The sequence below is a fragment of the Coffea arabica genome, chromosome 4c (assembly GCF_036785885.1).
Source record: "Coffea arabica cultivar ET-39 chromosome 4c, Coffea Arabica ET-39 HiFi, whole genome shotgun sequence".
Lineage (NCBI taxonomy): Eukaryota > Viridiplantae > Streptophyta > Magnoliopsida > Gentianales > Rubiaceae > Coffea > Coffea arabica.
In genome coordinates, this window is record NC_092316.1 from 1,138,798 (window position 1) to 1,151,719 (window position 12,922).

The window sequence follows — 12,922 nt, forward strand, 5'->3', positions numbered from 1 at the left end:
ACTCGTTATTGCGCCCAAATGGTAGAGGAATGCGCGCATATATTTATATTCTTGTTTTGGAGGTTACCTGTTAGGTTAGGGGCATGAGATCCTGCGAGGTCCCCTACGATTTCAATCAACATCGTACATCCCTAAACTTCAACAAGCTTTCTGGCGTCAATGCGTGATGGGGGCCGGGGAGAACATGTGCTTGCCTAACTCTTGCTATTTAAAACGCCATCAAGACTTGTTTAATTAATCATATTTTGTCAACAGAAACTTTTGAACACGATTAGATTGGAAAAGTAGTTCATCGCTGTGAAATTTACGCCGGATCATTTCAATGAACGCATGATTTTGCATGCTTACCAAATTTCAAATAATTTACAAAAAAAAAAAAAAAAAAACTTGTGATTCCTATCTTTCTCAATGTCTGACTTACTAAAATTCAGTAAGCCACTTGGTTCTCAATATGATATATTGTCGGACCAAAAAGATTTTACAAAACTAGCATATTTTATTTTCAATAATTATTCCTTTAGATCTTTCTTAATTAATATTTATACCTAGCTAGTTGATTGACCTGAGGCTTGCATTTTGAGATTTTAAAGTAATTTACCCTCCCCAAATACTGGGGTTGGAAATTATTAAAATCTAAGGATGTTCAAGATATATATTTTTTCTAACTTGTATTCTATATATGTAAATCAAGGACGTTTTTCTTAATACTACTCGTAGCCCAGCTTTGATAGACTCAACCAACTCGTTTAGGAGAGTTGGCCTGCAATGCTAAGTTCCTTCGTTGGAGTGCAGTTAGAGGGCCGGGAGAGGACCCTCCATCATCGACTTTGCAGTTAATCTACAAGGTGCTCAATTAATTACTACACTCTTCTAAGCTAGAGGTGGCTTAGTTAGTAGGAGTAGGAATAGGAATAAATTAGCAACCATTATTATCGATCGTTGAAAAAAAAAAAAAAAAGAGTAAAAACAAGAACTTTGGTAGACTCACTCGAAACAAAACTATACAGCGACAGGTGATTGATTACAGTCATTTTAAGAGCATTTTTTTAGAAAATAAAAAAAAAGAAGAAGAGGAAAACTAAAGAATTTTACATGCAGTTGAATATCTGAGGATATGTAATTTAACAAAAGAAAATCCAGATTCATCATCTTAGAACATTCTCCCATCATTTGCACTTTTTGTTTTTTTGTTTTTTTTTTTAAATTGCACTCTCACTACTGTTATTTTTATCATATCATATAGTTTTTATTTATTAGACTATATGATAAAATAAATGGTAATATATATATATATGGCGGACGTATGACAAGACCTTTTTTTTTTTTTTTTTTTTTTGTCAAACGGTAGTATGACAAGACCTGGGTAGGTGTATTCTTGTCTCAGTGGGTCTTCCTCTTTACTGGGTATTTTTTGAGTGTTAAAACAATAGATTTTGCGCTTGCCAAACAATTGGATCTGTTCCCATTTGATCAAATAACGGGATTCTTGACTAGAGAAGGCTTCTGTGATATGGACGAGTGGAAGCCTCCTCGCCGCCCAAACAAGGAAGAGGCTTAGCAACCAGCTAGCTCAGGCCAACTCGGTCGATCTAAACTTTGAAAAGCCTTTCTGTCATTAATTAAGTGGGGCTCCGTTAATGTCTGTTTGGTTTCTCCGACAAATGAAATGAACGAATTTATATAATTTTTTCAAGTTTAACCAGGTTACGGCATTAGGACCGTCAAAGAGACAAAGACAAAGTTTTTCATATTTTGGTACATCTTCTATGATCTTTAATGATGTAATATAAAATGACAATTTTTTTTTTCCATGCAATCGTCTATTTCAAGCTGGAAAAATTTTATTCCACTATTTTCAATTTTCAAAATGAAAAACAAAAAAAAGAGAGAAAAGAATAAGAGCGGTTTTACGCTAAGCATTGCACCACGTAATGTCTCCGGTAGCCCGTAATAGAATCTCTTCCGATGGCCTCCACCGGACTCTCTAATCTAGACTTCATTATTTTTGTGTTTTCAGATGAGAAATGGCAAATATTTGGTAAGCAAGAGGATATTTTCTGGCTTTCACATGACTGTTGTCTTAGGTATTTAAAATTCGTGATAAAGAAAGCGATAGGAGGAAAAAAAAAGTTGATTAGACGGTGATAAGTTCGCTTGCCATGGAATTAATGAGTGTGTTTGGAATGTAAATTATTTGAGATAATTTTGAGAAAAAAATACTGTAACATTTTTTTTTTGATATGATGTATATGAGAAAAAAAAGGTAATTGAAAAATGTATTGATGATGCAAGCAAGTCAATGTATATAAATAAAGTGAAAATTTTTACAATCCAAACACACTTAAAGATTGAAACACGAATCTCGCTCGAAATTTAACAATTACTTGGAAATGTAAAGATTGCCTGAAAATATATAAAGAAACTGCTTGAAATATAGAGATTGCTTGTGAACAGGAAATGGAAAGCTTAAATGATTATAAGAAAGTTTGGAAAATCCTAAAGAATTTTTTTTTTTTAAATAAAACCTTGTAAATTGAGAGCATTTTCGTGTGAAAACAAAGCCTTGTCAAATGTGAAATGCAAATGGACTGAGCGCTTGCGAGATTATACCTATACCTCTGGGTCCGACCCAATGAACTCTGTTTAATCCAGGCACAGTCATGCTTAGAATATTTTAAATGGGCGATGTAGATTGAACCGAGATCGATGGGTCGATCCGGACCGTGGACTCTGACACTGGCGCGAGCGAGTAATGCGTCATCAAACCTACCTTTCCTTCTAGTTTCTCCCGAAGGCGGCGGCTAACCTTCTCAGCATGTCTTGAACATTAGTTGACACTTGAAAGCAAAGCAACGATGACAGCCCAGTAACAGTAACCCCCAACAAGACATCTCCGACGTGAACGGAAGTGGTCAAATTCTGAATTTAACGTCGATATTCTTTTGCCAATCATTGTCAAAATTGTGAATATTACCCCCCACCAATTATTCATACCGTTAGCTAAGGTTGTACGAAGAGGCCTAACAAATTGTAACGTGTGCGGTCCTGCGCCCTTCTAGCCAAGAGATATGCTGCTAGTCACCACTCACTATTGTGCATTGTGCTGCTAACCAACCAACAAGTCTTCCAGTCACCATGGTTTGTGTGGTACAAGAATTTGCCAGAAATGGTTTGAATTGCAATTATTGGAGAAAACCTTTTTGGAGTTTCTGAGAAGAGATATTTTTCCCGACAACAACGATAACAGTTGCATATCCTATTCTAATGGGAGCATAAAGAGACTTGTGTATCAGAAATTAGTAGGTATGCAGAACTGACTAGACTAAACGAGATGCCATAACACCCTTTTGGATTTTTTTTTTGCTGCAAGTGGGGTTTGAACTCCCCACCTACAGCCACTGAGCTAAGCTCCGTGGTTTCTGAGAAGAAATATTTGCTAACACATTTCTCAACAAGCTTTAAGCTCAGGTACATTTCATTTCCCAAAAAAAAAAATTGCGTGTTACAGTAATATTTTTCTACAAAAACTCTAAAAACAAAATGCAATCCAATCATAACTTTGGGAAGTGATTAAGAATTATAGTGGCTTTTAGCATAACTTGGGATATATATATATATAGCATATTTGGCTACTCCATCCATATATCTATGAGCCTGCATTGCTTGACCGGACACCAGTATACGGGGGACGTATGGCCGCTAATTCGATGCGTATGTTATAATAGCCTCTGAGATGTGTCTCTATCTAGAAATCACTTTTAATGGATATCATTGGATCAACTCTGAAGCTGCCAACTTGTCAAAGGCAATTCTCTCCGTGCACTGATGAAGTAGGGACATAGAATACTAGTCAAAACTCTGAATGCACTGTCATCATCGTTAAATATATGATAATTAATTTAAAATCTAAAATTTTATATATATATTATATGTTATGTATTTAACTGTAATAAAGTCACTAATTATATATATATATATATATATATGCACGCGCGTGTATATATATATATTTTTTCAGTCTCTACCAAACATTCACCATTACAAGTGGCACTCTTGAGATAAAATTTGGTAGAGAATTAAGAGGTGGATTAATTGGGATCTGGAGCTAGCTATATATGAAAATTTCATGAAATGCACGCCCTTGCCAATCAAATAATTAAGAGGATACTGGAATACTCCATTGTTTCCGTCCAGTCACTCACTTGCGTAACCGAAATCTTCTCCAAATTCACAGTAACTTGTAAGATACTTACAAGACTGAGAGGGACAAGCTGCATTAAGATTTTGACGCAGTTGTGTTGTATTTCTTTTGGTTACAAGACCGAAATCATACTGTATGAAGTGAAGGTCAATAACCGACAAGGTGCACTGCAGACAAATTATTACGAACTTGAAAGCGACTCTCGTACATAATCACCAACTACTCTTATACCATCCACCCCTCCAAAGGAAAAGTCTACAAACTGCTTTTCTTATTTTCTTCCCTATTGAAAACCCTTCTCCGTCCTTGCAATCATGAGAATGAAGGAAAATCCGGTCGACATTGAACCAAGCCCCAAAAAAGAAAAGCTAAAAAACCATTACTCTTCCACTGGAAAAATAAAAGACGCATTAAAATAAACAAATAGGGATCAACTAGAAACTCGACAGGGATTAACAAAGAAGCAGGACGAGGGATTGGTGTTAGAGCATTCGACAAAGTAATTAACAAAGTTCAACACTGTATTGAGCCGGACCACTCTATATTGAAGTTGGAGTGCAGCACTGTATAGGAAGCGTGGCCAACGTTCTTTTTTTTTTTTTTTTATTTCTTATGTGTTATCCTAAATTCCAAAATGACTGAAAGAGACAGCTAATCTCTTTTTGCTTTGAGAATAGGGGGAAAAAAATAGGAAAGGAAAGGGAAGTTGTTTTGCTTTCCAGTTAACCTAAATCGTTGAGTTCTGATTTGAGGTGGGAGAGACGGATGATTTGTACTCGGGCAAGAAAACGGTGAATCGGGTTTGTTTGGATAGAGTATTATTTGAAATAATTACTGTAACACTTTTTGCGATGTGAATATATGTAAAATAAAAAGGTAATTGAAAATATAAAAAGACGGGTTGAAAAATGTATTTATGATGCAAGCGAAATATTATTTGAGATATTTGAGCTACTTGACCCAATAATTTTTAATTTACTTTTGCGTTTCAAAGAGCAAATGCACAGGCGATGGGCCATAGTTCTTAAAAAGTCCGGCACAGGTCCACACAACAGGCGACAATCTCCTAACAAATGAGATGGGTTCTTTTCCATTTTATTTATTTTTGCTCCAATGTGGGCCTAAGGCCCAATTACAAAGAGACCAAGGGTTAGACATTGCCCAAACAACTTGTGCACCCTTCTGTCCCATACCTGTTTGTTTCCCTGTCAGACATGGCGAGTCATGAAGGTCCTCAGGAGGAGTGTCAGTGTGTATTAGTTTAGCCAATACAAGTTAACTAGATTGGTAAGAGCAATCACTCTCTCATTAAAGTTCGTGTGTTTGATTGAAGTTGGTTCCTGACGTGAATGTTGTGTTAGTGGACTATCTGTAAAAAACCTCTGTAAATCACCTATGGTCCTAGAGTTATGCCGATAATAATCGGAATCGAATCTATCCAAAACTTTTCTTGCCAACATTTTTTTTTTAAAAGAAAAACGTGTATTAAGTTAAACACGGGCCCTTCATCCTGTCTGGCCAACTAACGGAATAAGATCATTGAGTAGCACATGGTGTATGCAATTCAACAATAAATCATCTTCCGTGCAACCATGGGCTTAGCTTACCCATTATCATAGGACTTGGGATGATAGATCCAATCTTCTTGAACGGATCGTCTACGGAAGGTCAACGAACTTTGCAGGCAAAACAAGTCTACCATTGGCGACTAATGCTTGCAGGTTAAACGCAATATGTGCAACGCCCAAACTCATCAAGCTGCATAACATTATGAAACATTAACATGAGATCTACAGAACGTCAAAACAGCCAAAAAAAACAGCAGTGCTACTTGCTTTTTAATATGGTCCAATATGTTGCAAAAACAGTGTACTATTTGCAAATTCCAATTTATCTCGTCATGTTTTCCTAAGAATAAAATAAGAAATCGGGATGGGAAGGAGAAAAAGCAAAAGAATTGAAAGTTCAAAAAAATGGTATTTTGGGGAAAGATTTTGAATATTTTGTGATCATTTGAAGAGGAGATAGGTCTCTGCAATTCTTATTTTCTAGTTTCAATCACTGAAATGAAATTCTTATGGAAAAAAAAAAAAGAGGAAGAAGTGAGAAAAGAAAAAAGAGACAAAGAAAATAGAGGGAAAAAGAGGGAAGAAAAAAAAAAAGAAATCAGAATAATGGAGGCATAAGTTTATCCAATAGGGGATAAAGCGAGACCAAAGAAAATGTCAGGGAATAAAATGAGAAAAAGGATATACCTTAAAGAGAATTAATTGTGATTAACCCTTCCCATATATACGACTCAATGACCGTAGTTAGATATCCTGTTAGCTCAATCCTTTTTTGAGTTTATTATAGATTTTCCTTACACAGGTTTATTGGACATCCATCATTATAATTATATTACACGTAACTTATCATGTGAATATATATTATCATAATTATTACTTTTTTTTACATTTAGATACTTTCTCAAATTAACTATACTTTTTTAAAAAAGGAAAAAACTAAAACTTGTAACCTCTCTTAATAAGCATAAGATAGCCTAATCATTTTATTTATTTTGTCATGAAAAAATAAATAAAAGAAAAGAAAAGATAAATGGATTTTTTTTTAAAAAAAAAAAACAAAGAAAGGAGAAAGTGAGGTTACATCACGTCTGACTTAAAAAATATGGACGGCCACGATTAATGCGTCATGCGTAGCACAAATCAGCAGTTGAAGAGTTGAAAGGAAAGTACTTGCGAGTCTTTTCTTTTGTCGAATCTTACACACACCGAAGATCTTCTTCATACCTAAACGCACTTCTGACTGACTGGAGAATCCCGCAGGTGAAGCAACCCCCACCCAATCCAAACCCAAACCAAAACCAGATAAAATATCTTCTCCTATTATACCCTACTCGAAACACAATCCAACCCATTTTGTGTCCTCCTCTTCTTCCGTACTCTCTTTTCTCTTTCATGATTCCAGGGCCTTGGTTCATTCCAGGCTACATCTGATTGGATTGATTCCACCGCCGACATTTTTTCACAAATTTTTTTCCACAGTTCCTTGGACATAAAAATGTCCAAGAAATTCCAGGTATCTTAGGACGAGCTATTTCTGGCAAGTTTTTCTTTTCTTTGTGATGTATGTTTTAATTCTTCTTCTGATCTTTTCTGAAGTCATGGATGTATGTTTTAGGAGTCTATACTCTATAGTTCTTGAGTTTTCCAGTGTGTGTGTGTGTGTATATATATATATGTATCCTCGTACCTTTGAATTTTCCAGCTAGCACTCAGTCCTTGGGCATAGGTACCGTAATTTTTTGTCCGAGCATCTCTGTCGGTTTGTAATGCTAATCGTCATCATAGATTCCATAGGCTTCCGACTTTTGGCCTATTCATTATTTTTCCATCTGCACTTTATTCCTTGATCTCTTTCTTCGTGGTTGTCTTCCCCTTGTCTCATCTTTTCAACAGATTTTTCATCAGCTGGGCTTCAATTTTTCAGTAGTTACATTTTTCCCCTCATTCAACTTTAAGAACAGCAATTCCTTCAATAAAAAGAAATATATATTAAGGACAGCGAGATTGGATTGTTTTGCAGGATAGTTATTCCTTTGACTTTTTGCGTGCTAGTATATTTTACGGTTCTTTCATGGGGTAAGTGGATTTTGTGGTCAATCGGAGTTTTTAAGATTCACATTCAAAAGTCAAAGGAATATCTTTGCTTTGTATTTGCAGAACCCAGAAAGTGAAAAAAGGATGCTCTTTTATGGCACATGAAGATATCAATCTTTTTGCGTCACAACAGAGCAAGTGATTGAAGTTTCTGCAGTTTCTTTCTGGATTGTTGTCTCAGATTTTCTTAGAATCGACATCTTGTTGTTGGGTTCTGAGAAAGATTGGATTTTTTATCGCAGCGCTGGTGGTAAATTGTGATTCATTTGTTTAATTACACAGATGGAAGATGATGATATATTTTCTGGGATTGGTATTGGAGCGCAAGTCGATGGCAAAGTAGTTCAAACATTTCAGAAGAGCTTCTTGCAAGTGCAAAATATTCTGGACCAAAACAGGCTGCTTATCAATGAGATCAATCAGAATCATGAATCAAAGATCCCAGATCACTTGACCAGAAATGTGGGCCTAATTAGAGAGCTCAATAACAACATTAGGAGGGTGGTTGATCTTTATGCTGATCTTTCGAATTCTTTTGCCAAAACCATGGAGGTGTCTTCAGAAGACTCAGCTGGGACTACTAAATCGGATGGAAGAGGAGGCCAGAAGAGATTTAAATCCAGCTAACTCGATTCCAATTCATGAAAATCAAGATGGGATCTTCAATCCCTCTCCTCTCCACTCTACTTCTTAAATTTTACCCCCTATCTTACTGGAAAAAAAAAAATCAAAACAAAGGGGATCTTCAATCTTTTTTTTTATTGTTTTTTTTTTCTTAGCTTGCCATAATTTCATCAGATATATCTCTAATGCACTTTAGTGGATCTTCATTTTTCTCTTCATATCTTTCTTTATTTTTTTGGGGTGGTTCTGCAGATTTGTAGATTTTGTTGACCTTGACTTTTTTCTCTCCAACTCCCTCATAAAAAAAAAAAAAAAAAAAACTACGACTAATACCGTCGTATCATCTCTCCCAGCTGTAATCATTTGCTTATCTGACTGGAACAAGTGTTCGTGTGTTATTCATTCCAAAAAATCTTCAGCTTTCTCATCGAGTCGTGAGATGTACTGGTTAACCACCAAATCTTTCATAAAGTTGTCAACTTTGGATAATCCTCAGCCTGATTTCTCAAATGCTACAAATTGGAGTAATCACGGTTTGTCAAATGAGTTTTTTTTTATGTTTATTTAAAATTTTATTATTGTTTTACGAAAAAAAGTTACAGAAAGAAATTTTAAATTAAAAATATTTTTTCTTTTCTTTTTTCTTTTCTTTTCCCTCTTTTTCTTCTTCCTTCCCCAGCCACCTCTCCCTCCCGGCAAAAGTTGTAGCTGCAAAAAAATTTTTTTCTTTGCTTTTTTATATCCCCCTCTCCCCCCCCCCCTCCTCTCGATGTAATCTGGTTACACGACCAAATCGGGCAGAGGGGGAGGGGAGGAGAGAGAAAAAAAAAGTAGCTGGCAACGAAGATAGCTGTGGGTTGAGGTGGCGGGTTGTGGTCGACATCGGAGATAGTGGTGAGTTGAGGTGAAAGAAGAATGGAAGAAGGAAATTTTTTGTTTGTATTTTGGGTATTTTAAAATATGTAGTTTAAAAATTTTGAAAAATTATAGTTAAAGTTATTAAAAACCTATTCGAAAACAAATTTGACAAAAATTTGTTTGGATATTGAGATGTATTTGAAATAATTACTATAATATTTTTTGTGATGTGATGTATATTAGATTAAAAAATAATTGAAAATATAAAAAAGTTGGTTAAGAAATGGCAAATTATCCAATTGGCCCTTGAACTCTTTGTCTAGGTAAAAATAAGTCCCTTATCTATTTTTTGCTGATTTTAAACCCTCGAACATGTAAAATTAGGTACCCCGTGGCCCTTTTAGTCAGTTTTTCTGATTTTGCAACCGAAATGTCAATTCACACGAATGCCAGTGTGTTTCTTCAAAGGGCATTTTTGTTCGCATTTTCTAAGTAAAAAGAAAACAACTCCTCCTTCTTCCCACAAAACCACTAGAAACATGAAAAATATGGTATCAAAGTGACGAATTTCCCAATCCAAAATATACCCACTTGCCGGAAAAGTTAATAAAATACTCAAATTGAATCATATTATCCAAAACCCCAAATCAGAAGCTGAACAAAAGATAAAAGAAGGTCACGGAAAGTCAACTGTATACTGCATACCCAAAACATCTGAAAACGAAGATGGAACCCATCATTTACGAAATAAAGAAGTAATCAAGTAGGAACCTTGTCGGACTCTTCCTCCGCTCCACTTCTATCCGAGTTGCTGTCTTCAGTTAAAGAATTTGGTGAAGAAGGACGATCTTGAACTAAAGTATCATCAGCGAAAATTTCATTAGATTGAGCTGAAGCATCTGCGCCGCATTCGGAAGCCACCACCGCAGCAACCGGAGCCTCCAGCAGCTGTATCGTCTTCCCAAACAGCTTTATCGCTGGGTCCTTTGCTTCCGACATTTGTGGGCTTTCGGATAATAGTAATAATAATATAAATATTATAGTAATACAACAAATGCTACTACCAAGAGGCAAAGACATGAGCTACGGAGCAAAGCTAAATCCGTTGATAAATGATAATGGAGTTGTTCCCTTTTTGTTTAGAAGATGCGGACAAAAATGCCCTTTGAAGAAGCACACTGACATTCGTGTGAATTGGCATTTTGATTGTAAAATCGGAGAAACTGACTAAAAGGGTCACGGGTACCCAATTTTACAAGTTCGAGAGTTTAAAGTCAACAAAAAATAGATGAAGGGTTTATTTTTACCTAGACAAAGAGTTCAAAGGCCAAATAGATAATTTGCCCGTCAAGAAATGTATTTATGATTCAAGTGAAATTATTTGAGATATTTTTGCTATCCAAACACTACCTCACTTTGCCAAATAGGGCCTAGGTTCTCCAACTTTCTCCTTTGCGATTTCAAACTGTAATTAGAGGAAGATTTATGGTTTCATCCCACTTTCCACCGTACAAGGTTTTTGAGGAAGGGTTCTTGCATCACCATTTTTATGAATCATCGAATCTTTTAGTTTCATGCGCACACAGAAAAACTTCCAAGGGCCCTCCTTAGTCCTTTGTCCTTATTCTTCTTGATGTCTGTCAAAAGATATTCCTATCGGAGATACCTTTTTCAAAATCTTTTCCAAAATCTCCTATACTTATGCCATTCTATTCTATTTTTTTCGCTTGAGATTATTCGGACCTTTCAATTAGATAAATTCCCTAAAATCGTGTAGAGTCTTATTGAAAAGATACACAGTGAGGTAGTGTTGGTTCTGAGTTAAAATAATCATATAATTAACAATAATTTCTCCAATTAACAAAGAAATTCACAAAAATCTCATACCTCAATATTGCACTAATAAATGTAGATAATTCTTATCATCAAAAGTTAATTTGGCGTGAGTTGAGATGCGGATTAAGTTTTAAAATTATTAGAGGAGAGTACACGAACAATTTCTGATCTTCAAACTAACCATCTTGAATTTGACAGTTATTAAGAAGTTCGGTAGGGTTGACTAGTACAGAATGCTCTTTTTAAAACGATACGCCTCCCTACTGTATTTTTTTAACCGATGCAAAAGGTCTATTGTGCCGTCTTCAAGATACAACAACCCTATTCTGTAGTTGTTGCTTCACTTTGATCTGCACAATCAAGAAAGCCAGAAACTTTCTAATATCTTACTTTGCCCAAAGAAAATCAGAATAAGGGAGAAAGAAATGAGTGTAGGGAAAAATAGTATTTAGAATAATCTTTTGTTGTTGAGAGAAGTGTGTATATAAAAAATTTCTCCAGAAATTTCACTATATATAGGCTATACAAACCTTTAGAAAATAGGTCGAATGTCCAATTTCAATGTATAACGGTTTTTGCATACTAAATTGTAGTTAATTTGTAGGATTTGTAACCTAAAAATTGATTCATATTTGAATGCCTTATAAAGACTCAATAATTCTTTATTTGATCAAATAATTCATTTGTAACTCTTATTCAAATAATTGTATAATAACTCCATTTAAAATGTATTGTAACTCCTAACATTATAATTTCCTCAACTCCTAAATAAATTATTATAACTCCTTGTAAAGTCTTGGTCAAGGAAAATTTAAGATTTTATTAAAATATACAAACAGACACATGAGGTGGATGGATCACAGGACCTACTAATAAAGACTACCTACGAGGCGTTATTCTATTCTATCGATGCCTAATTTGTTCTGCTGACTTTATTTTGTAACCCATTATACGTGAGATAAACGGGATACCAAGAATTTATAAAACATCTTTTCTCTTTGTTTGTATTGCAAGATTTCAGACTAGGAGAGGAATATGTTTGGAATTTAAACAGCATTTTTCGGCTAAACAGACTGAAATTCGTGTTTTGATTAAAAAAAAAACAAATAAAAAATATTTTGTCCAGACTCAATTTCATCTGACGTTCACGCTCCTAAGGGTTTGATAGAGTTTATTATTCATGAAGTCAAAATGTTTTTTTTTATTTTTTGGCTCTTTGATCTCAAACTCTTTAGCCTTCCTCCAAGTACAAAATACAAATTACTGCTGTTATCTTACATCGCCAGTCGCATAATTGGATCCTTCCTTTCCTCCCAACTGACATGATCTCTACTTCCTCTCTTGAAGGATGCTAAATACTGTATCCCATGACCCTCTTTACCATTGGTACCATGTTAAAACTAGTAGCATCTTCATTTCGGTCACTTTTTTTTTTTTTGGAAGCAAGAACTGGTACTTTTTAAGTTGGAAAGCATTTACAAAACGAAAGGATCGCGTTGGGTGATTTGAGCATTACATTATTGCCAATAGCCACAACTTTATTTGGTTGTTTGACCAAAACACCTAAAAGCAGCTTTGGTTCTCTCCAACCACAAGACTCAAGACTACAGTTTAATTAGCCTTTTTGGCTTGACTCCTGTTTTGTCCCAACTAATGGGCATCTTTTTAGATTGAGCTATTATCTTGTAATTCTCAGGAAAGTCCATTAACAAGATTCCAGACAAAAGTTGATTGGATTGGA

At 35.2% G+C, this 12,922-nt stretch overlaps 1 protein-coding gene across 1 annotated transcript; it reads left to right on the plus strand.

Moving 5' to 3' along the window:
- Positions 1-8,124: 8,124 nt before the first annotated feature.
- LOC113741313 (protein ELF4-LIKE 3-like) lies at positions 8,125-8,705 on the plus strand (the record flags this gene model as incomplete). The annotated part of the gene is made up of 1 exon (XM_027268818.2): positions 8,125-8,705. A coding segment is annotated over one exon (366 nt), but the record flags the coding sequence as incomplete, so codon positions are not given.
- Positions 8,706-12,922: the final 4,217 nt, after the last annotated feature.